General features: G+C 44.3%; 1 protein-coding gene across 5 annotated transcripts in view; it reads right to left on the reverse strand.

Moving 5' to 3' along the window:
- LOC120916765 (mucin-5AC-like) overlaps nucleotides 1–12,676 on the reverse strand; it is a 130,333-nt gene extending 117,657 nt beyond the window's left edge. For all 5 annotated transcript variants that reach the window (XM_040327703.1, XM_040327702.1, XM_040327704.1 and 2 more), the window contains exons 1-6: nucleotides 12,607–12,676; nucleotides 10,640–10,660; nucleotides 8,257–8,292; nucleotides 3,108–3,158; nucleotides 980–1,241; nucleotides 775–892 (exon numbers count right to left, since the gene is read on the reverse strand). In XM_040327703.1, the coding sequence (XP_040183637.1) occupies nucleotides 775–892; nucleotides 980–1,241; nucleotides 3,108–3,158; nucleotides 8,257–8,292; nucleotides 10,640–10,660; nucleotides 12,607–12,661 (543 nt within the window). In that variant the 5' untranslated portion in view covers nucleotides 12,662–12,676. The remainder of the gene's footprint in view (nucleotides 1–774; nucleotides 893–979; nucleotides 1,242–3,107; nucleotides 3,159–8,256; nucleotides 8,293–10,639; nucleotides 10,661–12,606) is intronic.
- Nucleotides 12,677–26,173: the final 13,497 nt, after the last annotated feature.

The raw sequence follows: 26,173 nt of genomic DNA on the forward strand, positions 1-26,173 counted from the left end.
CTTAAGCGACTTGGTAACCAGTCGCGGGTCACAATGAGTGGAGTGGGTGGATGGCAGCCCACTCGGCTCTATAGAGCCCACTATACTTTCAGCACACCCAACTCGCAGGTAATAGAATTCTATGGCTCAGTGCAGGTAACCCACAGGTGCACCTGTGGATCAGTTTGAAGAAGCCCAGTAACCACTGCAGAAAAGATATGCCCATATATACACTGTGATTTTAGTAAGAAACTTACCTTTAATAACAGTATTCTATTCTATTTTATTCCATCCCAAAGCACAAGGTCGTGGGCCACATCAGGGTGCTCCACGGGCCACATGTGACCCCCGGGCCACTGGTTGGGCACACCTGCAATAAATGTTAAGTGGCTGCCCGCTCAGGCTTACAAGGTTTGATGAATTGGATGCCGCTGACTAGTAAGGGTGCAGGCTGGGAAAATGTTTGTCCAGACCCAAAGCATGTTGTAGAAATAGTAAGAGATAACCCGGTTGCCTCACCTGACCCAAGTGGTTATCAGGTAAAAGCAGCCTCAGCTCAATTCATGATAAGCCCCAGGGAGGGTGGGACGAAATTTGTTAGGAGCATGGCTTGTATCAAATTAAGCTGAGGCTGCTCTTACCTGCTAACCACTTGGGCCTGGTGAGGGGTGCGGCAGCCAGCCTATCGCTTCCTATTTCTACAGCATAGATTGTAGGAATAAATGTATTATTATTCATTAATGAATAAAGAGATCGTACAGTTATTTACTGTATAATAAATACAAGTATAATTACCAGTATACTATCTTCTCTATTCCACATAAAGTAAATGTCACTAGAATAGGCAATCTTCACATAATCGCCAATTATGTCAATCAGAACCCCGGACTCATCAACAGGTGTTTCAGTAATACTGCAAGTACAGATTAAAAATGATAATTTTATTTGTCATGTAACATTTCTGAAATGCACACTAACTACGAGTAAAGAAATCACTTACAGTTCTCCATCCATTGTAATAGAATTATTAGAAATTTCTATTACTACTTGGTGGATCTTTATGGAAATGTTACTGATGACTGGACCGAGATCTTCTTGAGTGCGTTGGAACAAAATGTGGAAGTCCTCCTGACTCCCTTTACAATGGGAGGCAAAGACATACTTGCACTTGCCCGGGTAGTAGTAAAAGTCACCATCATAGGTCATGAAGTGGTAGTTTCCCCAGGTACTGCAAACCTGCTCACTATGACTTGTGAATTGTGCTGTGTGTCAGAGAAGAGAAGGAGATCAGGAAAGTTTAACAGTAGGCAGAACATTCTTTTACAATAAAAGTATGTTTTTTAACCCCTTGACGCCAGCCGTAGGCATATATGCAACCTCTTGGTGGGTAGACCATGGGGCCAAGCTGCCGCATATATTCAGCCCTGTATTTACAACTTACCTTGCTGAGAGCACGCTCCCAGCATGGTAGACGGCTGGCATACAAGTGATCGGGAACTTTCTGAACATTTGACAGCTGTGACAGCCAATTACAGTGGTCACATGACCCAAATGCCCGCCGCTGCCCCCTGTTTTTAGAACTATTAAAGGGTCGCGAGGTAGTTGGCACAAAGAGATTAATTTACTTTATGGCAATAATAGATCATGAAAAAGAGTGATACTAAAGTCTAATTTATTTATTTTTTGTTAAAAATAACAAACATGTCTATACTTACCTGCTCTGTGTAGTGGTTAAAAGAACTCTACCCTTGGGTTTAGTGTTTACATTCCTAAAGAATATGTAAAACCAACAATTCATATTCCTGATATGTGCCCGCTGTACCATGTGCTTGTATGCAATGCCAGGATAAGGTCACCTAGAGCTCAGGGCTAACATGCCAAACTGTGCCCCCCCCCCCCAGATGTATGAGCTTTCTGTGATAGCAAAAAAAAAACACAAAAGACACTGAGCACTAATCTGCATGCCTACACCCTAAGCATAAATTCCCCCTTCTTCCTGTACAAATCCACCCCCCCTGCTGAAATCCCCCCTCTCAGCACATATTTTTGCCCTCCCATCCCCCCAAATCCCCCCTCCTAGCACGCATCTTCATCCCCCATTCCCCTCCCCACACAAATCCCCCTAAATCACCACTCTTAGCAACCCCCTCCCCAGATTTCCCCTAGAACAATACTTCCCTGCCTGTTACCCCTAAATGTACCCCTCCAACACACATCACCCTTTCCCCAATCTCCTTGTGGCACCCTCCTCCACCTCACATGATACCACAGTTCCAACAGCAGCCACCACTCCTGCCCACCCCTTATCTTGTCCCTCCTTGTATAAAAAAAAGTATCCTATTCTCTTTGTATTGCTTAATTTGTGTGAAATTCCTGGTGTTCCTGACAGTCTTTCTGCTTTCCTATTAAAAACTGGCCACACTAGGCATGAGAACACAACATGGTCAGTTCTCCAGCTATGCTAAGAACTCATCCTGCTCTCCTCCAATAATTCAACTTGTCCTGACAGCTTATAGCGATTTACACAAAAGTTCACTGTGCTGCTGATTTTCCTCCCTGGCTCTTATGCAGCTGAGAACAGAGGGAATGTGATCACTTATAAAAAAAAAAAGGGAAAACATGTATTTATAACGTGTTTTTTTTTTATATCTATACACAAATGTTTTGCCTTTCATTTATATTTTTAATGGAGTTTGTTGTTTTACAAGGTGAGGGTTTACATATACTTTAAGTATAACAATAATTTTATTGTCTTCTTTTTTATTATCAGCATCATAAAAGTGGCTTATACAGTATACATTAAACTGTTAAAAAATTATTATTTCTCTATAATATATTGGTGGATGAGAATGAATTTGCCTCAGATTTATAGACATAAAATCTGCTGTAATCCAAGCTGAATACAGATCTCTCAGATTTGGTGTGCTTATCTTTATCTGTAATTGATAAGGAAAATTATAGAAACAAATGTTTTCCCCCTAAAAAGCTACCACCAAGATTACTAAACTAAACATTTTCTTCCTGTAAATCCTTCAGTATGTCACCCAGCAAAATTGGCATAAAAACAATGATATAAAAACAATTGTGCATAGAGTTGCAAAGTACCAGTAAAGATGTAAAATACTTACGTAAAGGAGTTGGTTGTGGTTTTGGTATTATGGTAACAGACCCCAAACCATCTAAAACAGATAATTTTTTTTTACAATATTCTCACATCCAAATTGCATTGCACCAAAAATAAAACAAAACAAAAAAAACTCTGGGCCAGATCCACGTAGCCCGGCGTAATTTTAGGCAGGCGTAGCGTATCGTAGTTACGCTACGCCGCCGCTACTTTGAGAGGCAAGTGCTGTATTCACAAAGCACTTGCCTCTAAAGTTACGGCGGCGAGGCGTAAATCTACCGGTGTAAGGGCGCGGAATTCAAATGATGAACAAGGGTGCGTGCATGCTCAGTATCACGTCGAATTTTCAAATTAAATTACGCCCGCTCAATGCCTAGACGACGTTGGGCCGACGTCCATACTTAACATTGCATACGCCTCATAGAGCAGGGGTAACGTTACGCCGAAAAAAGCCTTACGTAAACGACGTAAAAAAATGCGCCGGGCAGATGTACGTTTGTGGATTGGAGTATCTAACTAATTTGCATACTCGACGCGGAAATCGACGGAAGCGCCACCTAGCGGCCAGCATAAATATGCACCTTAGATCCGACGGCGTACTAAGACGTACATCAGTCGGATCTAGCCCAGCTTCAGGCGTATCTTGTTTTGTGAATACAAAACAAAGATACGCCGGAGCAACCTAGAAGTTGTGCGGCGTATCAATAGATAGGTAATAACAGGTAATCCATAGAACATGCTAATGTTTCTCACTTAAACACTGTGCAGTATAAACAGTGGGTTCTCTTCCATGTATTATTGCAATGTACAGTACAGCCTTACTGGCAATTCCTGGCCGGGACAGATTTTGACAGCTGGGACATATTTACTAACACACATCTTGTAAGTATCTTGCATAAATTGCCTATTAACGCAGAACTCCATTTTTTTATATTTGTGCTCCCCACTATAATACAAATTATACAAATAAAAAAGTGACATGTTCTACTTCCCTCTTCACATTCCAAAACTCACCATAGAATCCACTGTTGTCCAGTGCCACTGGTCCTCTTTGGGGAGAACCATTGCACTCTCCAAGGGTCTGGTATGGATTTTGGGGGGACCCTAAGCCATTTTTTTTAAATGTGGCACAAGGTTCCCCTTAATATCCATACCAGACCTGAAGGGCCTGGTATAGATTTTGGGGAGACCCCCATTTATTAAAAATTTGGGATCGGGCTCCCCTTAATATTCATAAATATTATGTTAATATTGGAGCTTGGTGATATTATAAACGCAACACCTCCTAATTATATAAAAAATATATTCATAACAGACTCAAAGGGCCTGGTAATGGACTGGGGAGGGGACCTGTGCCGTTTTTTTTTAATGAGTTTTATCTATATTGCCGGGACTGACAATTCATTACAACCGCAAACAGTTTTAAATGACTTTTCTTCCTTTAGAAATGTCATTTTGCTGCTGGACTATGGGAAAAATGTGCCACTTTACAGGCATACTATAGACACCCCCCAGGCATGATATTTAATCACTTCCCTACGTGGATAGACATATGATGGTGGCAGGAACCCTTTGTCCGCTGTCATATGACGTCTTTTACTTCCGAGCCTCTAGCCGGAAGTCTGCCGGGCACCCACGATTTCCGGTGACACAGCCGAGGACGTGGATTATGTATTAATCAATACATTTTTATAGCACGGATCGCTGTATAAATGTGAATGGTCCCAAATTAGTGTCAAAAGTGTCTGATGTATCTGCCGCAATATTGCAGTCATGATAAAAATTGCAGATCTCCGCCATTACTAGTAAAAAAAAAATAACAATAAAAATGCCATAAATGTATCCCCTATTTTGTAGACGCTTTAACTTTTGCGCAAGCCAATTAATATATATATATATATATATATATATATATATATATATATATATAAATATATGTAGAAGAATATATATCGGCCTAAACTGAGGAAAACATATATTTTTTTAATGGGATATTTATTATAGCAAAAAGTTAAAAATATTGTGTTTTTTTCCAAATTTAAGCTCTTATTTTGTTTGGTGATCAAATACCACCAAAAGAAAGCTCTATTTGTGGGTAAAAAAATTATCAAAATTTCATATGGGTACAGTGTTGCATGACCGCGCAATTATCATTCAAAGTGTAACAGCGCTGAAAGCTGAAAATTGGTCTGGGCAGGAAGGGGGTGAAAATGCCCTGTATTGAAGCGGTTAAAGGAATATTTCATTTTTATTGTTTCACTTTTATCATTATTAACCACTTAACCCCCGGACCATATTGCTGCCCAAAGACCAGAGCACTTTTTGTGATTCGGGACTGCGCCGCTTTAACTGACAATTGCACGGTCGTGCGACGTGGCTCCCAAACAAAATTGGCGTCCTTTTTTTCCCACAAATAGAGCTTTCTTTTGGTGGTATTTGATCACCTCTGCGGTTTTTATTTTTTGCGCTATAAACAAAAATAGAGCAAAATTTTTGAAAAAAATATATATTTTTTAACTTTTTGCTGTAATAAATATACCCCAAAAATATATAAAAAAACATTTTTTTCCCTCAGTTTAGGCCAATACGTATTCTTCTACATATTTTTCGTAAAAAAAATCGCAATAAGCGTTTATTGATTGGTTTGCGCAAAAGTTATAGCGTTTACAAAATAGGAGGTATTTTTATGGCATTTTTATTAATATTTTTTTTTTACTAGTAATGGCGGCGATCAGCGATTTTTTTTCGGTACTGCGACATTATGGCGGACACATCGGACACTTTTGACACATTTTTGGGACCATTGGCATTTTTATAGCGATCAGTGATATAAAAATGCATTGGATTACTATAAAAATGCCACTGGCAGTGAAGGGGTTAACACTAGGGGGCGGGGAAGGGGTTAAGTATGTCCCTGTGTGTTATCTTACTGTGGGGGGGGGGGGTGGCCTCACTAGGGGAAACACTGATCCTCTGTTCATACATTGTATGAACAGAAGATCAGCATTTCCCCTGCTGACAGGACCGAGAGCTGTGTGTTTACACACACAGCTCCCGGTCCCCGCTCTGTAACGAGCAATCGCGGGTGCCTGGCGATCGAGCCCGCCGGGCACACGCATGGAAGTCCGGTGCGAGCGGGGGCGTGCACGCGCCCCCTAGTGGCGGCTCAAAGAGCCGCCGTATAGCTACGGGCTCTCGCCCAGGAGAGCCGACCTGCCGCCGTATAATGACGGTGCGCGGTCGGCTAGTAGTTAAAATCACTGCTCCCGAAAAAAAGGCAGTTTTTTAAAACTTTTTTTTGCATTGATACATGTCCCTTGGGGCAGGACCCGGGTCCCCAAACACTTTTTATGACAATAACTTGCATATAAGCCTTGAAAATTAGCACTTGTGATTATTTATTAGAGCAACCCCAAGTTTTCCAGTCTAGTTTAAATCATGTATTCTTAAAGTGGAAGTAAACCCATCGATTTAACAGTTTCAAAAAACAGTTACATTTGCGACACATGCAGGAACATAACTGTCAAATTAGATGTGCTTTTAACTAAACTACAAACAATCCAATGGCTGGTGTCATAACTGATCACATGTGCAGCATCATGGCAGTTGACGATAATCCCTTCACGCCGACCTAACACAAATATGCAGCCCACTGTACTGGACTTTTTTTCCATGGGGCTTTGCATTTTTCCGTGTGCTGGGAGTGCACCTTGGGCCCCGTAGTAATGATCGGGGTCCATACCTAACAATTCTGGGTCACTTAGTAGCTGTGATAGCTTCTGATTGGCTATCACAGTAATCAGTCACTGTGAAGCCTGCCCCTGTGTTTTATCCATATGAATGGAGGATAGAGATAAATCATCTCTCTCTCTCTCCTTGCAAAGTAAAAAAAAAAAAAAAAAAAAAAGTAACAAAACAATACAAAAAAAATACTTAGATCAAGGTTGGGTGTTCTGGTTGAGGTCAGGGTCAAAGGTCAGGGTCCGTATTTTTTTTTGGACAGGACTTTTTCTTTACTTACATTTTTAAATTAGTATCACATCTCCGCGACAAGCAACGCCGCGTACGCGGCGTATTTTGCCACGGATAGTGTATCTTTTTTTTTAAAATTTTTTTTTCAGATTCTTCCCATTGCTGTCAATGGGCGAACGCCAATGTCGCCTGAAAAAAAGGGTCTGGGACTTTTTTTCAGGCGACAGGCGTATGGCGTCTATGAGATGTGAACCATCTCCATAGACAGCAATGGGAATTTCCCCCTCTAGCGGCACAAGCGGCCGGCGTCGGGCGTTTTGTCGCCTAGATGTGAATGGGCTCTTAGTGTCAGTGTATTAAAAAAAAAAAAAGGCAAACTGTGCACTATTGTTTTTGGGCTGTGCTACGGCTACAAACAACAACCTAACATACACATATGTGGTATTGCTGCAATCGTCAGAGAAAGGAGAATTTAATTTGGGTGGAAGGTTTTGGTAGTAGCAAGAAAGTTACAGCTAAATAAAAAAAGGTTGTTTTTTTTTACTATTTTTTTTTTACTATTTTAGGCCAGTACTATTGAAATCCTTCTTCACTTACCTCATCCTTCGATTTTGCTTTTAAATGTCCTTATTTCTTCTGACAAATAGTCACTTCCTGTTCTTCTGTCTATAACTACACACAGTAATGCACGACTTTCCCCCTGGTGTGGAGTGTCGTGCTCGCTCCCTCCCGTGGACTACAGCAGTGTCAGGACGCCCACTAACACACAGCTCCTTTCTCTATCTGCAAAGTAGAGAGTGTCCTGACTTGCCTGCTCGCCCCCTCAAGAGGCTTTCTCCACACCAGGAAGAAAGTGTCGCATTACTGTGTGTAGTTACAGACAGAAGAACAGGAAGTGAGGATTTCTCAGAAGAAATAAAGACATTTAAAAGCAAAATTGAAGGATGAGGTAAGTGAAGGAGAACTGCACTAAGGTAAAGGAAGCTGTTTGGGGATTTTTTTTTTACCTTTACAACCCCTTCAAGCACAAAGGGGTTAAACAGAGGCCAAGATGGCACCTATCTTGGCTGAAATCGATAAAAGGGTTTACTTCCACTTTCAGTAAGAAACCCATATTTCAGTAAAAGCAGCTCTGGTATAAATATTGATTTGCAAAAAAACAGTACTTATAAATTACTTACTTCCAGGTGCTGGTTTTGGTTTTGACCTAAAAGCACCTGAAATAGACTATATTTTATACAGGCATTCTTACATCAAATTACACCACAGGTTACGATGTTTCAGTTATGTGAATGGACAGAGTCAGTGATCACTGATTCTGTTCATTCAAAACAGGTAGGAGCCGGGTTTAGTGGCTCCTACCTCCACTCTCCATTCTGACAAGGACAGAGGGAGTGGAGGAGGACATGGAGGGGAAACAGAGCACAGAGGGGGACAGCAGCAGGAGGGGGGACAGAGGACACGCAGCATGGAGGGGGAGAGCAGCATCACGGAGGAGGACACTGGACACAGAGCATGGATGAGGATATGAGGACAGCAGGATCATGGAGGGGGACACTGAGCGCGGACAGCAGCATCACTCGGGGGGAGAGCAGCATCACGGAAGGGGACACAGGACATGGGACACAGCATGGAGGAAACAGGCATCCGGACACAGCATGGAGGAAACAGGCATCGGGACACAGAGCATGGAGGACAGCAGGAAAACGGAGGAGCACCGACAGCAGCATCACTAGGGGAGAGCAGCATCACGGAAGGGGACACAGTACACAGCATGGAGTAGGACAGCAGAAGCACGGAGGGGGACGCGGCGAGCGGAGGGGGAGAGCAGCATACACCCGCCCTTTCTGCTCGCAAACTCTGCCCAACCTATCCGCTCAAAACCTCCGCCCGCTGACCAAGTATTGGGTCAGGCATCGGGAGCATTTGTGCGAGTACAAGTACTCACGCAAATGCTCTGTATCGGTCCCGATACCGATACTTGTATTGGTGTCGGGACAACCCTACTACAAACGATCGTTTTTTTTCTATCAGTTAGGTATCCATCGGTTAAATTTAAAACAAGATTGCTTTTTTTTAACCTATGGATAAATAACCGATGGGGCCCACACATGATCGGTTTGGTCCGATGAAAACGGTCCATCAGACCGTTTTCATCAGTTTGACCGATCGTGTGTATGCGGCATAACACTTCTATAAAGTGAATCTTTTCATTCCCAAACATGTAAACACAGAGGGCCATATTCTCATAGAAGTTACGATGGAGTATCTCAGGATACTCCATCGTATCTCCCTTTTTTGGCCCGTGTATCTATGCGACTGGTTCTTAGAATCATTTTCGCATAGATACACTTAAGATCCGCCATCTGTAAGTCACTTACACTGGCGGATCTTAAATGTAATGACGCCGGCCTCCGCTAAATGGCATTTACGTGAAGGACTCATTTGCGTATGCAAATGATCCTTCTACGCCGATTCCCGAACGAGTTCGCGTCGCGTAACCGTCGCTAACGTCGTTTGCGTAAGCGGAAATTTAGTCCTGCTATATGAGGATTAAATTTCTGCAAGTCCCACGTAGGCCATGTTACGGATGGCGTCGGGTCCGCGTCGTGTTTTTTCGTCGGGTACGTCGTTTCCGTAAGTCGTTCTTGAATACGACTTTACGTCAATGACGCACACGTCGGCGTCATTGACGTTTTCCGCCGAGAACTGGAGCATGCGCACTGGGCTTTTTGAAGCCCGGCGCATGCGCAGTTCATTAGAATCGGGGGCGCGCTTAATTTGAATACAAGCCACCCCCTTGGAGATCCGCCAGGCTACGCCGGGGCATTTACACTCCGCCATCCCAACTTACGGAGCAAGTGTTTGGGGAATACAACACTTGCTCCTGTAAGTTGGGACAGCGGAGTGTAAGTGCCTTAAGCGCAGCCCACGGATTTTTACAGAGAATATGGGCCAGAGATACTTTTTATAATCCACTCCCTCAACTATTTAAGACTCCTCATTGGGGTAGATTTACTAAAACAAGTGCACTCAGAATCCATGCAGCTGTGCATGGTAGCCAAACAGTTTTCAATTTCTGCTTTTTCAATTAAGCTTTGGCAATAAAACCTGGATGTTGATTGGTTTCTATGCAGAGTTGCAACAGATTTTACACACTCTAGTCTTAGTAAATAACCCCACTGTTTCTTTCCCTAAATGATTCAGCCCAAGCAGCTGATGCAAAGTTAGAATTAAAAATCAAGAGCTAAGCTTTATTCTCCATATCTCCCATGGCCACTGCCTATATGCTGAGAGCAGTGACATATGACTGTCACAGGAACAGCAGAGAAGCCTTTGACGTATAGTATGGACTTTGATTGACTGCCTGGCTTTTAGTAAACCCAATGGGTCAATAACCAGGTCTCTAGGTATAAACTAGAAAACATTTTTGTTCACTGCTTATGCACTAGTGAGTTTAATTGTTCAAATTTGGCCACAGTTGGACCACATTGGCAAAGTAAACATTTTCTTTAAAGATAACAATTTATAAAGAGTTACCATTCAAGATAAGCTTTGTCTTACCTCTGTAATTGACACCAACACCTGTAAAAAGGAAAAAAAAAAGGTTTTTGCTCCCTTACTGATCGATTAAGGCAAACCCAACTTTATCAATTATAAATCATTTATCCTTACGAACCTTTTCACACTGATGCACTTTTGATGCGTTTTCATTGACTTACAATGAAAGGTAAACCGTATTTTCCCTGTACTTTAAAGTAAATAGTGGTGCTATGCCTCAACACAATACACCTAGTGTTGGCCACTATAACCATAGTGAATACAATAATAGTCTGAGATTAAACAGTCCATAAATATGCCATAATGGCTCAATAAAGGTTAAATAGGAATTGTGTTCCTCCAAATCTTCCACCACACCACGTGCATTTAGTGATTTCACTCCCCTTTAGAAATGCACTCATCAAAACGAAGATGTCTTGCACTCTCATGCTTGGCAAATAAGCATCAGATCTCACAGGGTTAAATCATCCAAAGATATCCCATTGTGTATGAGTATCCATGAGCAGGTGATGACGAAACGCGTCAGTGTGGCTGTAAGGCAACTAGTTGTGACGTTTGACGCTATACCGGAAGTAACACTCCAAGGTTGATGATCTTGTATGGGTGAGATACAGGATACACACGTCGGGTCTGCTGTGACCACAAAATGCCAGTTCTTGCTGTGGCAAGTGGATATTACATGCTTTTATTTGATTGATTTCATGTGAGTGCGATGTTTGAAGGTTTACTTTTTATTGAATACATTTATTATAACTTTACTGCACTTTATTTTATGTGGAGAGGATATGACATCTTAAACATGATTGGATATCGTTGAATGATTTAACCCTGTGAGGGTTGATGCTTATTTGACGAGCATTAGAGTGCAAGGCACCTTCGTTTGGTGAGTGCATTTTTAAAGGGGAGTGAAATAACTAAATGCACGCGGTGTGGTGGAAGATTTGGAAGAACACAATTGCTATTTAACCTTTATTGAGCCATTGTGGCCTATTTATGGACTGTTTAATCGCGACTATTATTGTGTTCACTATTGTTATAGTGACACTGACCAACACGTGTCACTGGGTGTATATTGTTTAGGCATAGCGCCACTATTTACTTTAAAGTACAGGCTAAATACAGTTTATATTTACGGTAATTTAAAGTGGCAGCTTTCTTCATTTTCTATTACATTATTCCTGGTGCAGTGGTGGGACTTAAAGTGTGGGTGTGTAAATCTTGTAGTACATCAGTTTTTTTTTACAATGAAAGGTGCCTTTCTGTTGTGCTTTTGAAACGTTGCACCAAAGATGCATCACGCAGGACTTTTTAGGGTCCATGCACACTGGGCTTAAAAAATGCTGCTTCTACAGGAGTTTTGGGTTTTGCTTGTAGAAGCAGCTCAATCAGCGGCGGTCAGTCCATAAGGGGTGCAGGGGCGCACGAACCCCTAATCTCTATGCGCCGGCCCCTAATCTCCATGCGGGGGGGCTGGACGCATGGATTTCTACAAGGTTTTTTTTTTTTTTTTTGAAGCACATGATTAGAGCTTGAGGCTCTAATTGGCTTCAAAAAGGTTGGGCTAGGTGCACAGAGCACTGCGCCCCAAACCCACCCACTTGTGACATTAGAAAAATAAAATAAGCTATTGTCTTCCTGCTTTTCCTCATGGCCACTCAGGAAGCAGGTCTTAAGTCGGATTGGCCCGGGAGGAGAAGCAGGGGAAGCCGCCAAAGTCGAGGAAGCAGCCAGCAACCTGGAGAGGGTAAGTGCGGACCTGGCGCACAGTAGGGGGTTTTGTTTGCCGACCCCCCCGCTAAAAATGGAGCACCAGCCGCCACTGTGTCCATCTTATGTGTCCATGTACATTAGGATGTTCAAATGCATATTTTAAGCTCAGCGTTTAGAGGCAGAAAAAAAAACCTTCTGGATTGCATTTTTTATATTTTGCAAGCAGAAGAAAATGCCAGGCGTTCCAGTAAAACACTTACCTACTGGAGATATTTTTTTATGTACCACAGTTGTTTTCTTTTTGTTTATAGACATAACAGGACCTGAAACAGGTTACATATTATATAACATTATTATTAAATACATTTGTTAAACTAAAGCACCAAAAACTTGAGCATTAGCATCTGTAATTAAAGTGGTTCTAAAGGCAGAAAGTTTTTTCTACTTTAATGCATTAAGGTAAAAAAAACCTTCAGCAAGCAGCCCCCCTCTCCCCACAGACCCCCTAAATACTTACATGATCCCGATCTCAATCCAAAGATATCCATGATAGCAGAGGCTCTCTTAGCTCTCTCTCCTCATTGGTCTCTCCATTGGTTGGTCTTAAAATACCAACCAAATCGTCCTTTTCGCTCCTCCCAGGACCTCCGGAAGCTCCCTTGCCATCTCTAGATCCCATGCTCGCCTCAAGGACTTCTTCCGAGCTTCTCCCATCCTCTAGAATGCTCTACCCCAATCTGTCTGATTATCTCTTACTTTGTCTATTTTCAGATGATCCCTAAAAACTCATCTCCTTAGAGAAGCCTATCTGGCTCCCACCTAACAACTGTACATTTATTTTCTCCATCAGCACATCCCCCAAAGTTCATACCTCTTGACCCTCCCTCTTAGATTGTAAGCTCTAAGGAGCAGGGCCCTCTGATTCCTACTGTATTAAAGTGTATAGTATTTGTACTGTCTACCTTCAAGTTGTAAATAAGGATGAGCCGAACACCCCCTGGTTCGGTATGCACCAGAACTTGCGGATAGGCAAAAAAATTGTTCGAACACGTGAACACCGTTAAAGTCTAAGGGATACGAACATGAAAAATCAAAAATGCAAATTTTAAAGGCTTATATGCAAGTTATTGCCATAACAAGTGGGGGACCTGAGTCTTGTCCCAGGGGACATGTATCAATACAAAAAAAAGTTTTAAAGACAGACGTTTTTTTTGGGAGCAGTAATCTTAATAATGCTTAAAGTGAAACATTAAAAATAAAATATTCCTTAAAATATCATGCCTGGGGGTGTCTATAGTATGCCTGTTAAGTGGTGCAGTTGTCCCCTGTTTAGAACAGTCCCACAGCAGAATGAAATTTCTAAAGGAAGAAAAGCTCCCCCTCCTGAACCATACCAAGCCACATGCCCTCAACATGGGGAGGGTGCTTTGGGGTCTGACCATCTGACCCATGTTGATGGGGACAAGGGCCCCATCCCCACAACCCTTTGCCCGGTGGTTGTGGGGCTTATCGGAATCTGGAAGCCCCCTTTAACAAGGCAAACCCCAGATCCCGCCCCCCCATGTGAATTGGTAACGGGGTACCCCTACCATTTCACTAAAACAGTGTAAAAAATTGTAAAAAAGACAAGAGACAGCTTGAGACAAGTCCTTTATTCCAGACCCCCCCCCCCCCAATGTGAATTGGTAACTGGTACATTGCACCCCTACCATTTCACAAAAGAAGTGTCAAAAATTGTAGAAAACACAAGAGACACCTTGGGACAAGTCCTTTATTCCAGCCCCCCCCCCCCCCATGTGAATTGGTAACGGGAGGCTCCCGCTGAGTGACACTTCTCGCTTTGACAGCTTTTTTCCAGTTATATAGCTGAGGGCGGGGCCGGTGATGTAAACTGTTGACCCCGTCCCCCTCTGATGCCACATTTAAAAAATGTTGTGGAATGGTAGGGGTACAATGTACCCATTACCAATTCACATAGGGGAGCGGGATATGGGGGTACCCTTGTTAAAGGGGGTTTCCAGACCCCCACAACCACTGGGCAAGGGTTGTGAGGATGAGGCCCTTGTCCCCATCAACATGGGGACAATGTGCTTTGGGGTCAGACCCGCTAGCACGGCTGCCAGCTAGCGGCCGATGGAGAGGTTAAATGCGCCCGTCTAGCACCGCTGCAGAATCGCTTTGCAGGCGCTTCGACAGCAGTGCCCATTTATTTCAATGGGCAGGAGTGGTGAAGGAGCGGTATACACCGCTTCAAAGATGCTGCTTGCAGGACTTTTTTTTAACGTCCTGCCAGCGCACCGCATCAGTGTGAAAGCACTCGGGCGTTCACACTGAGTCTCAGGGGAGCCGTTTTGCAGGTACTTTACAGGCGCTATTTTTAGCCAAAAAGTGCCTGAAAAACACTTCAGTGTGAAAGGGGTCTAATGCCGCGTACACACGGTTGTTTTTCGGCATTAAAAAAAGACGTTGTTTTTCAGCATGTCCAAAAAACAAAGTATTTCCACCTTCATCATTAAAAACGACGTTGCCCACACACCATCATTTTTGAAAAATGATGAACAAAGCGCGGTGACGTACACCACGTACGACGGCACTCGTAAGTTCTATTCGCCTTTGGGCTGCTTTTAGCTGATTCCTTGTTAGTAAAAGACGGTTCACGCTTTTTTTTCTGTTACAGCGTGATGAATGTGTTTACTCCATTATGAATGGTAGTTTTACCAGAACGAGCACTCCCGTCTCATAACTTGCTTCTGGGCATGCATGGGTTTAAAACATCGTTTTTGCCCACACACGATCATTTTTAACAACACGAAAAATGACATTTTAAAAAACGATTTCATGCCGAAAAACGACTGTGTGTACGCAGCATAACTGTTAGATTTTATGAGATATCAGCCCAAAAAATCTGCGTTCTAAATATCGGCATTGGCCAGAGAAAAACCAATATCGGTCGATCTCTAGTTAAGTATGACATTTGTTATTTAAAAAAAAGAAAACATTTTCTTTTAGAGTCACTGTAATGTGATTGCTACAGTTTTACAGAATGACTTATGGAGTATGTGCATGTCTCACACTGTAAATATTGGATTTTATGTACCTGGACTCATATCATATCATTAATATAAAACAACCCTAGCACAGAGTCAAGGATGTGTTATTTATTACTCTATCTTTAAAAGTAAATCTATCATAAAAATACCGTTTCTAAACTACTAACGTGGATTAATAGCACCTACAGATACCTCCACCTGTGTGTAGGTCCATGTTGTTTTAGATGTGTGTAGGTAGTCTCCTCACATACAGTTAACTGTGAGGCCTCGTAGACACGACCGAGTTTCACTGCAGAATTCAGCCAGAAACTCGATCGGAGCTGGATTCTGCCGAGAAACTCGGTCGTGTGTACACTTTTCAGCGAGGAAGCCGACGAGGAACTCGTCGGGCCGAATAGAGAACATGTTGTTCAATGAGGAAAGTCGGCCCGCCGAGATCTCGGCGGCTTCCACACTGAACTCGATGAGGAACTCGATGTGTTTGACACGTCGAGTTCCTCGGACGTGTGTACGGGGCCGATGTGTTTGGCACGTCAAGTTCCTCGGACGTGTGTACGGGGCCTGACAGGACAGTCTTGCTGGCCTGGGACTACAATTGTATCATACTTACTTTCTCATGCAGAAATGTCATATTATATTCAGAATGAGCTTGTGTTTTCCTGCCGTTTTGTGAAATCCTGTTGAAGCTGTAACTGTTCGCTAAATTGTCCCCAGCAGCTATCTTTTAGAAACCTCTTGTTCTGATTGGTACCAAATTATCTTAAGATTTTGTCCACCATTTTCTGTTGGCTTCCATATAAGACCCCTTTCATACTGGAGGCGTTTTTTCAGGCGCTTTAGCGCTAAAAATAGCTCCTGTAAAGCACCTGAAAAAAGCCTTGGCTGCAATCCCAGTGAGAAAGCTTGAGTGCTTTCACACTGGGGCACTGCGCTGGCAGGGCGTCAAAAAAAGTCCTGCCAGCAGCTTCTTTGCAGCGCCCCTTCCCATTGAAATCAATAAGCAGCGCGGCCGAACCGCCGGCAAAGCACTGCTTTCGAGAAGCTTTGCTGAGAATTTTAAACCTTTTTCGGATGCTAGCGGGTTTTGAAAGAGCCCCGCTGGCGACTGAAAAGTGCAGAAAAAATGACTGTAAAGCGCCGCTAAAAGTAACAACGCTTTACTGCCGACGCCCGGGCACTGTGAGTGTGAAAGCACTCTAAAAGAGAGCCCAGCCAACATTTTGAGAGACGTGTGTGGAATGAGTGAGGGAAAGGTATACTGCCTGTGAGGGAAAGCTAGGCCTTAATCAGGGAAAGTGTTCCAGCATGCAGGGACAGAACAGGGATCCTCAGGAGACCTGCCTATCAGCACTGCTGTTATGTTTGTGATAGAAGATCATCTAAGATAAGGTGACCAGATTTTTTAAATGAAACCCGGGGACATATTTTTTCTTTACTAGTAATGGCAACAATCAGTGACTCTCTGCCCATTGCCGCTCACCTCACAGCCTCTCAAGTCTTACTCTTCGGGCCCCGGCTACTACTAGATGGGGAGCGGAGGAAGATCACTCCGCCAGGGAAGGCAAGGAGATAGGCAGGTGGCTGGCCAGGATTTGAGCCAAGGCAGAAGAACATGCGAGCGGAGCTGAATGGGCATGCGCCCGAAACTGAAGAAATATTCCCTCCGCTCTGACCAGCACATGATCATCAGAAGGGGGCACAGATAATGGGAAAAATGCAACCCCCCTATGCTAGTAGGCACGGCGGAGCAAGGGTGTGTAATTCTATTTTTTTTATTTTAATTCTGCACTGATTGTCTTTGAAATTGCCCCTGTCCCCTATTAAATCCAATCTGGGGACAAAACCAGGGACAGACTTGGTCCGGGGACAGTGTCCTCAATCAGGGGACTGTCCCCTGAAACTGGGGATGTCTGGTCACCCTAATCTAAGACGGTGTATTTTCCTATTAAATCATCTCTGCTGCATCTGAGCTCCATGTACATTAGGATGTTCAGAGGCATATTTTAAGCTCAGGGTTTAGAGGCAGAAAAAAAAAAAAACTTCTGGATTGCATTTTTGAGAATTTTCAAGCAGAATAAAATGGCAGGCGTCCCAGTAAAACACTTACCTACTGGAGATATTTTTTGTTTTACCACAGTTTTTTCCTTTTTGTTTACAGACATAACAGGACCTGAAACAGATTACATATTATATAACATTATTATTAAATCCATTTGTCAAACCAAAGTACCAAAAACTTGAGCATTAGCATCTGTAATTAAAGTGGTTCTAAAGGCAGAACATTATTTCTAGCTTAATGCATTAAGGTAAAAAAAAAATTCTGCAAGCAGCCCCCCTCTCCCCACAGACCCCCTAAATACTTATGTAGCGCCTGGCTACTTTTAGAGCCGGTGCTATGGTAAATTTAGAGGGAGTTCAGACAGGTAGTTGGCTCTGAACCTGTTATTTGGTTAAATTTTGGGTCTCTGCTCCAGCTTAGCTGTACTGTGTGCTATCCTTTTGTCTGGGGACTCCTGTCACCCCCGGACGGCAGGTGGCAGCAGTGGGGTCAAGTGTAGTTAAGTATTTCACCTCAGCAGCCTATCAGGAGGTTGGGCCACCTTGCTGTGCATGCTGGGGAGGGGTATTTAAGGGGCAGACGCCATTAGTTGAGGTCGCTGTGTTCCCGCCCTTGAGCTGGGCAGTCTTCCCACCACCCCATGTGTGGCCCTCCTGGGGTGCGTGCGTGTGTGTTTATGGCTCCGGGACCACGTTGGTCCGGAGCGCATTCATCTAGATTGTGGATCCAGTGAGTCGACTGGGTCCCTATTTTGCCGAGTGGTCCTGGGCTGTCCGTCCAATTGGAGGAAGCTGACCGATGAGGAACCTGTCCGGGAGATACCGAGCACGAGGCTGGTGTTTCAGGAGAAGTCTGTCTATTCATCGGAGGACACTTTGGTTCTGAGAGGCTGGACATGGGTCGCCTATCAGTTGCTGATCAAACCAGAAGCTATGTGAAGGAGAACCGAGTGCTAAATCCAGTCAAGAAGGATTTTGGATCGAAATTGTCTCCAATCTTCAGGAGGGTCTGTGGCAGAGACTTAATCTTATTCATCAGATCTGGCTGCCAGGCTGGTGAGAGAGGCCTGTCCAGGTGCACTGTACTCACTCCGGCTGGAGTGGTGAAGTAAAGTTGTCGTTGGAAGCAGGACTGTTTTCCATATACAGTTACACCCGAATTTGCTATCTTCTATTTCGCTATCCCTTCACCTTTCTACTGTTTATTGTTTTTACCCGACTGGGTAATAAAAGCACAGAAAGATACCTGTCGTGCGGACATTGACTTTACTGCAGCTCTCATCAAGTACCTTATACGGCGGAGATACAGAGGTAATGTGCCACCCAAAACAAACCAGCAGCTCCTTCGGGGGTAGTGCTACACGTGGGGGCTCATCCGGGATTGGCTGTTACCTCTGGCAACTGAACTGAGTGATTTTTGTGTTTATTCCGCCATTGAGAGCTCAGAATTGTCGTGGTGTTGGACTGTGCCGGTGAAGAGAGGGTTAAATTTAGGTACTGAAAAGTTCTGGGTGCACGTGCAGCAGAGTGACATGTCCCAGCAACTTGCTAGAAAATAAATAAAAGTGGGAGAAGTTACCCACCTCTGCGTCAGGCGTAGGGCGAGTTTGGCGCCAAGGGAGAGAGTGATTGCCTGCCCATGAGAAGGATCGTGCAACCATGTCTGCATTCCCAGAGCCACCCAAGAGGCTGAGGTCTCCCATGTCCTTCCCGGGAGTTAACCCGATGCCTGTCCTTCCTGGAGCTTCTTTGACAGACACCGGAATACGGATGAAGTCCCGGGGGGGGTTCGTGCTGTTCACTAACGGCAGCGTGGAGGCACTCGGCGTGTCTTGCCCCAGATGCACGGAGCTGGCTATCCAGATCCAGCCGTTCGTCTGATGCAAAAAGTGTGGGGAATACCTGTTCCAAGTGGAGCAACCAACAGAGTCACCCAGCGAATATCGGGTCGATTGGGTCACTGGAGCTGTGACCGCGGAGGAAGTTGTTCCCTGGCCCACTCCCACCATTATCACCACTACTGCTGCTGCCACTGTGTCGTCGGTCGCCACACCAATGGTGACCCCCAAAGTAAGTGACTTGGTCGATCGGCTGACCTTCATAAAAATGAATCAGTCTTGAATCACCAGCTACCAAGCACCTGATGCTGATGTAACCGAATAATTTTTTAATGAATCTGGATCCCTTTAAGACTGCCTATGCTGAGTGACTATCCTGTTATGCTGAGTGACTATCCTCTTCCTCCTCAATATTCATGTTGATAGCTTGTAAGAACATTTTTGGTTCTGGGCACCGCCACCAGTGGCTAAGGCCCAATTTTTCTGCCCCTGTTTAACTGGGGCGTGTAATTACAATTTTTGCTGTAATACTTTGCAGCAGGGCTCATTCCTGTGCTCCAACTAGAGTATCTGTGAGGGGTTGCAGTGTTGTGGCACCAGCACCAGTGCCTAAGGCCCAATTTTTCTGCCCCTATTCAACAGGGGCGTGTAATTACAATTGTTGATCTAATATTTTACAGCAGGGCCTGTTCCTGCACCCACCAAGAGTAACTGTGAGGGCTTACAGTGTTGTGGCAACACCAAACCTAAGGCCCACATTTCTGCAGAGTATATAGGGCAGGCCCCTACTTTCAAACATCCGACTTACAAACGACTCCTACTTACAAACAAAGGGAGACAACAGGAAGTCAGAGGAAATCTACCCCTAGGAAGGGAAATTCTCTCCTGTAAGAGTTAATATGGGAAAAACGTGTCTCCTCTAGGGATGAGCTTCGAGTTCGAGTCAAACTCATGTTCGACTCAAACATTGACTGTTTGCCTGTTCGGCGAACAGCGAACAATTTAAGGTGTTTGCGGCAAATTTGAAATACCGTGGAACACCCTGTTAAAGTCTGTGGGAGAAATCTAAAGTGCTAATTTTAAAGGCTAATATGCAAGTTATTGTCCTAAAAAGTGTTTGGGGAACTGGGTCCTGCCCCAGGGGACATGTATCAATACCAAAAAAGTTTTAAAAAACGTCTGTTTTTTCGGGAGCAGTGAATTTAATAATGCTTAAAGTGAAACAATAAAAGTGAAATATTCCTTTAATTTTCGTACCTGGGGGGGGGGGGTGTATAGTATGCCTGTGAAGTAGTGCTTGTTTCCGTACTTAGAACTGTCCCTGCACAAAGTGTAATTTCTGAAGGAAAAAAAAGTCATTTGAAATCACTCGCGGCTATAATGAATTGCCGGCTCCCGGTAATTCAGAGAAAAGTTATTCATAAAAAAAAGCGTAGGGGTCCCCCCCAAATTCAATTACCAGGCCCTTCAGGTCTGGTATGGATATTAAGGGGAACCCTGCATCAAATAAAAAAAAATGACGTGGGGTTCCTCCCAAATATCCATTCCAGACCCTTCAGGTCTGGTGTGGATTTTAAGGGGAACTCCACCCCAAATAAAAAAAAATGGCGTGGAGTTCCCCCAAAAGTCCACACGCAACCTGCAACCTGGCAGGCCGCAACCTAGCAGGCCGCAGGAAAAGAGGGGCGAACAAGATAGAGCCCCCCCTCCTGAACCGTACCAGGCCACATGCCCTCAACATTGGGAGGATGCTTTGGGGGTCTGTGACCCCTCAAAGCACTATGTCCCCATGTTGATGGGGAAAAGGGCCTAATCCCCACAAACCCTTGCCCGTTGGTTGTGGGGATCTGCGGGTGGGGGGCTTATCGGAATCTGGAAGACCCCTTTAACAAAAGGGAATTCCAGATCCCGGCCCCCCCCCTATGTGAATTGGTAATGGGGTACATTGTACCTCTACCATTTCACTAAGGAAGTGTAAAGAATTGTAAAAAAAACACACACACCGTGGAGAAAGTCCTTTATTAAAAAAATTTAAAAAAACACTCTCAGTCCCTGCTCCAACGCTGTCGGTATCCTGCGATTGGTGATCTCCTCTCCTCCGGGGTCCAGCGATGAGAAGATCTCTTCATCCAGGTCCGGGATCCAGCGCATGCATCGCCGCCTGTCTCCACTGGAGACAGTCCGGTGTGTGTGTTTTTTTACAATTCTTTACACTTCCTTAGTGAAATGGTAGAGGTACAATGTACTCCATTACCAATTCACATGGGGGGGCTGGGATCTGGGGGTCCCCTTCATTTGAGGGGTCACAGAACCCCACAGCATCTTTCTAATGTTAAGGGCATGTGGCCTGGTACGGTTCAGGAGGGGGGGCGCTCGCTCATCCCCCCCTCTTTTCCTGCGGCCTGCCAGGTTGCGTGCTCGGATAAGGGGTCTGGTTTGGATTTTAGGGGGAACTCCACGCCATTTTTTTTAAATTTGGGGGGGAGTTCCCCTTAAAATCCACACCAGACCTAAAGTGTCTGGAATGGATATTTGGGGGGAATCCCACGTCCTTTTTTTATTTGATGCAGGGTTCCCTTTAATATCCATATCAGACCTGAAGGGCCTGGTAATTGAATTTGGGGGGACCCCCACGCTTTTTTTTATTATTATTATTATTGACTTTTCTCTGAATTGTCGGGAGCCTACATTTCATTATAGCCGCAAGTGATTTTAAATGACTTTTTTTCCTTCAGAAATTACACTTTGTGCAGGGACAGTTCTAAGCACGGGAAACAAGCGCTACTTCACAGGCATACTATACACCCCCCGAGGTACGAAATTTAAAGGAATATTTCACTTTTATTGTTTCACTTTAAGCATTATTAAATTCACTGCTCCAGAAAAAACAGACGTTTTTAAAACTTTTTTTTGCATTGATACATGTCCCCTGGGGCAGGACCCAGGTCCCCAAACACTTTTTGGGACAATAACTTTAAAATTAGCACTTTAGATTTCAAACATTCGAGTCCCATAGACTTTAACAGGGTTCTAACGTTCACACAAACTTTTGGTCTGTTCACAGGTTCTGGTGCGAACCGAAGGGGGGTGTTCGGCTCATCCCTAGTCTCCTCTCCACTGATGAAAAAAGAGAGAAAACACTGCACTAAACCAAGAACCGTGAAATTGCTGCTAGTACCAAAAATATAGACACGTATATTAGGAAGAGATTAGAAAAAGAGTGAGGTACAGCGCAAAAACTAAATACTTGAAATTCTGATAATAATCCAAAATTATATAAATGATATAACAAAAACACCATGCATCAATAATGTATGAACAAATTTAGCTGTGAAAAATATATACTGATCAGAAAAAATTGATACTAATATATAAACTACAAATGCAAATAAATAATCATTGAGTGATTACATAAAAATACATAAAAAGTAGTGTCTGTCCATGTATTTATGAAAAAACAGTGAGTAAAAAAAATGCAAATAAATAGCTCCAAACTTAGGTAGAAAAATATATGTGTCCATAAAAAAATTCCAAAGTGTCTAAAGAAACATTCATGAAAAGTGAATTCCAGAAAACGATCTTCCAATAGAGGGTATTTAAAAGCTGGCACCACCTTCCACCAAGGGTACACCCGAGTGACAGAAGTAAAATCTCCTTACCAGATGTACTGACCACAACGGCGGTCAGACTGGGCGCAGGTTATTTAAAGTCACCCAAACGACTATATACTGTGTGTTGGAGCTGCCTCAGATCGGAACCGATCATCCAAAACGAATAGATGGTGTCTCTCTTGCATGACCGGTTTTAAAAACTCCAGTTCATAATAGTGGCAATAGATCCTTCCCTTTTTGGCGCCAGATCCACTCTTGTTTTGTTGTTGTTTCAACAATTCTCATTTAAAATTGTCTCTCAAAGTCTTCCAACGTTTTTTAATGATTTTCACCTTCCTGGCAAATGGACATTCTGTCTAGCACCCTCTGATGTTTATTTTCTAATCCTCTCCACTGATGCTTTATCACCAATCCTTGTTTCCCTAAAAACCCCAAATTTTCAAAATCCAATTGTCATTGGGACATAAAGTGAGGTGAAATCTTCTAAACAACAGATGCACAGACAGCAAAACAAATGTTACAGGGGTGATAACCCTTCCCTAAGTTTTCCAAAAAGCTTAAAAATAGATTTTTTTGGCTGGAGCTACACTTAAAAATGTACCTATTCCAAGTTACAAACAGATTCTGCTTAAGAACAAACCTACAGTCCCTTTCTTGTTTGCACCACCTTTATACTGCTGTTCAGAGTATATAGGGCATGGGGGCCCCACGCCTTTCCTTTTTTTTTTATTTGGGTGCAGGGTTCCCCTTAATATCCATACAAAACCCAAAGGGGCTGGTAATGGGCTGATTTTCATCCATATTAGCGGGACCAGACATTACATTAAAGCCGCAAGCAGTTTTAAATTACTTTTATTCCTTTAGAAATGTCATTTTGCACAGGGATAGTTATAAAAACGGGAAACATGCACCACTTTACAGGCATACAATAGACATCCCCCAGGCACGATATTTAAAAGAATATTTCACTTTTATTTTTTCACTTTAAGCATCATTAAAATCACTGCTCCTGAAAAAACGTCAATTTTTAAAACTATTTTATGCATTGATACATGTTCCCTGGGGCAAGACCCGGGTCCCCAAACCCTTTTTAGGACAATAACGTGCATATTAGGCTTTAAAATTCACACTTTTGATTTCTCACGTTCGAGTGTAATAGACTTTAACGGTGTTCGAAAGTTTGCGCGAACTTTCGGTCCGTTCGCATGTCCTGGATGTGAACCGGGGGGGTATTCAGCTCATCCCTAGTGTTGGGCATGAAAGCCCTAAAGCAACTGGACTTAACCCGCCTTCTTCAGGAGGCTTCTACACAGGGGTCTAAATGGCCAGAAACTCAGCTACAGAATTGTATTAATGCTTGTCAGGCTGTTCAGACATCATGTCACAAATATACACAGAAATTTGGGGTTATCTTCCTTCCCGCACACGAGCGGGTTACTATACAAACTCTGTCAATAGCTGGTGTGCCCCCTTCCTGTTATGGCTAGAAGGCACGTAGAAGGAGCCACTGTGATGGTAGAACCACAACGCAATCTAGAAATAAAAGGTGAATGGTTAATAGCCAGGACTTTGTCGGTTGTCCAGCACAGGGCCGGCCTTTGGGGTGTGTGGGATGTGCAGTCGCACAGGGCGCAATAGCAACATGGGCGCCTGGCGACCGGCACAAATTCTTTAATATCGCCCGCGTACTAAGTAATGGGCAGGGGGCATGCCGGCGCCCCCCCCCCTCCGTGACTGAAGAGGACTTTGGGCGGTATGGCGTGGTGACAGGCGCCTGGCTTTGCGGGGGGGTGCAAGCCGCACCCGAGTGTGCCGTCGGCACACCTGGGACCCGGCCGCAATGATCCCCCTTCTCTGTGACAGCGCTGCAGGTCTGATGAGTCTCGGCTGCCTGTGACTGTTTCACAGTCACGCAGTCAAGCAGTGAAGTCGCCTCCCCCTTTTCTGCACTGTGCTGTGTGTGCAGCACACGGCAAGCACATTATCTGAGCCTGCTTTATGGGTCTGAAGGGGGGGGTTTGTATCGTAGGGGGGTCGGCACTGTAGGGGGGGGTTCTGTATTGTAGGGGGGTCTGTATTGTAGGGGGGGTTCTGTATTGTAGGGGGGTCTGTATTGTAGGAGGGGGGGTTCTGTATTGTAGGGGGGGTGTCTGTATTGTAGGAGGGGGGTTCTGTATTGTAGGGGGGTCTGTATTTTAGGGGGGTTCTGTATTGTTGGGGGGTCTGTATTGTAGGAGGGGGGTTCTGTATTGTATGGGGGGTCTGTATTATAGGAAGGGAGGGTTCTGTATTGTGAGGGGGTCTGTATTGTAGGGGGGGGTTCTGTATTGTAGGGGGGGTCTGTTTTGTAGGAGGGGGGTTCTGTATTGTAGGGGGGTCTGTATTGTAGATGGAGGGGTTCTGTATTGTAGGGGGCTCTGTATTGTAGGGGGGTCTGCTCTTTAGGGGTGAATCTGTATTGTAAAGGGGGTTCTGTATTGTAGGTGAGGGGGGTCTGCACTGTAGGGGTGGGTCTGTATTGTAAGGGGGGGTCTGCACTGTAGGGGGGTGTCTGTGTAACATACAGGTGTCTAGAGCTGTGGGGGGCTGTGTAATGTAAAGGGGTGCAGGGTGCTGTGTAATGTATAGGGGTCAAGAGATGCAGGGTGCTGTGCAATGTAAAGGGGTCCAGTGGTGCAGGGTGCTGTGTAATGTAAAGGGGTCCAGTGGTTCAGGGTGCTGTGTAATGTAAAGGGGTCCAGTGGTGCAGGGTGTTGTGTAATATAAAGGGGTCCAGTGATGCAGGGTGCTGTGTAATGTAAAGGGGCCCGGAGGTGCAGGGTGCTGTCTAATGTAAAGGGGACAGGGGTGCAGGGTGCTGTGTAATGTAAAGGGGTCCAGAGGTGCAGGGTGCTGTGTAATGTAATGGGGTCCAGAGGTGCAGGGTGCTGTGTAATGTAACAGGGTCCAGGGGTGCGGTGCTGTGTAATATAACGAGGTCCAGAGGTGCAGGGTGCTGTGTAATGTAAAGGGGCCCAGGGGTGCTGTGTAATGTAAAGGGGCCCAGAGGTGCAGGGTGCTGTGAAATGTAAAGGGGCCCAGGGGTGCTGTGTAATGTAAAGGGGCCCAGAGGTGCAGGGTGCTGTGAAATGTAAAGGGGTCCAGTGATGCAGGGTGCTGTGTAATGTAAAGGGGTCCAGAGGTGCAGGGTGCTGTGTAATGTAAAGGGGTCCAGTGATGCAGGCTGCTGTGTAATGTAAAGGGGCCCAGAGGTGCAGGGTGCTGTGTAAT

The sequence above is a fragment of the Rana temporaria genome, chromosome 11, assembly GCF_905171775.1.
Source record: "Rana temporaria chromosome 11, aRanTem1.1, whole genome shotgun sequence".
NCBI classification, from domain to species: Eukaryota; Metazoa; Chordata; class Amphibia; order Anura; family Ranidae; genus Rana; species Rana temporaria.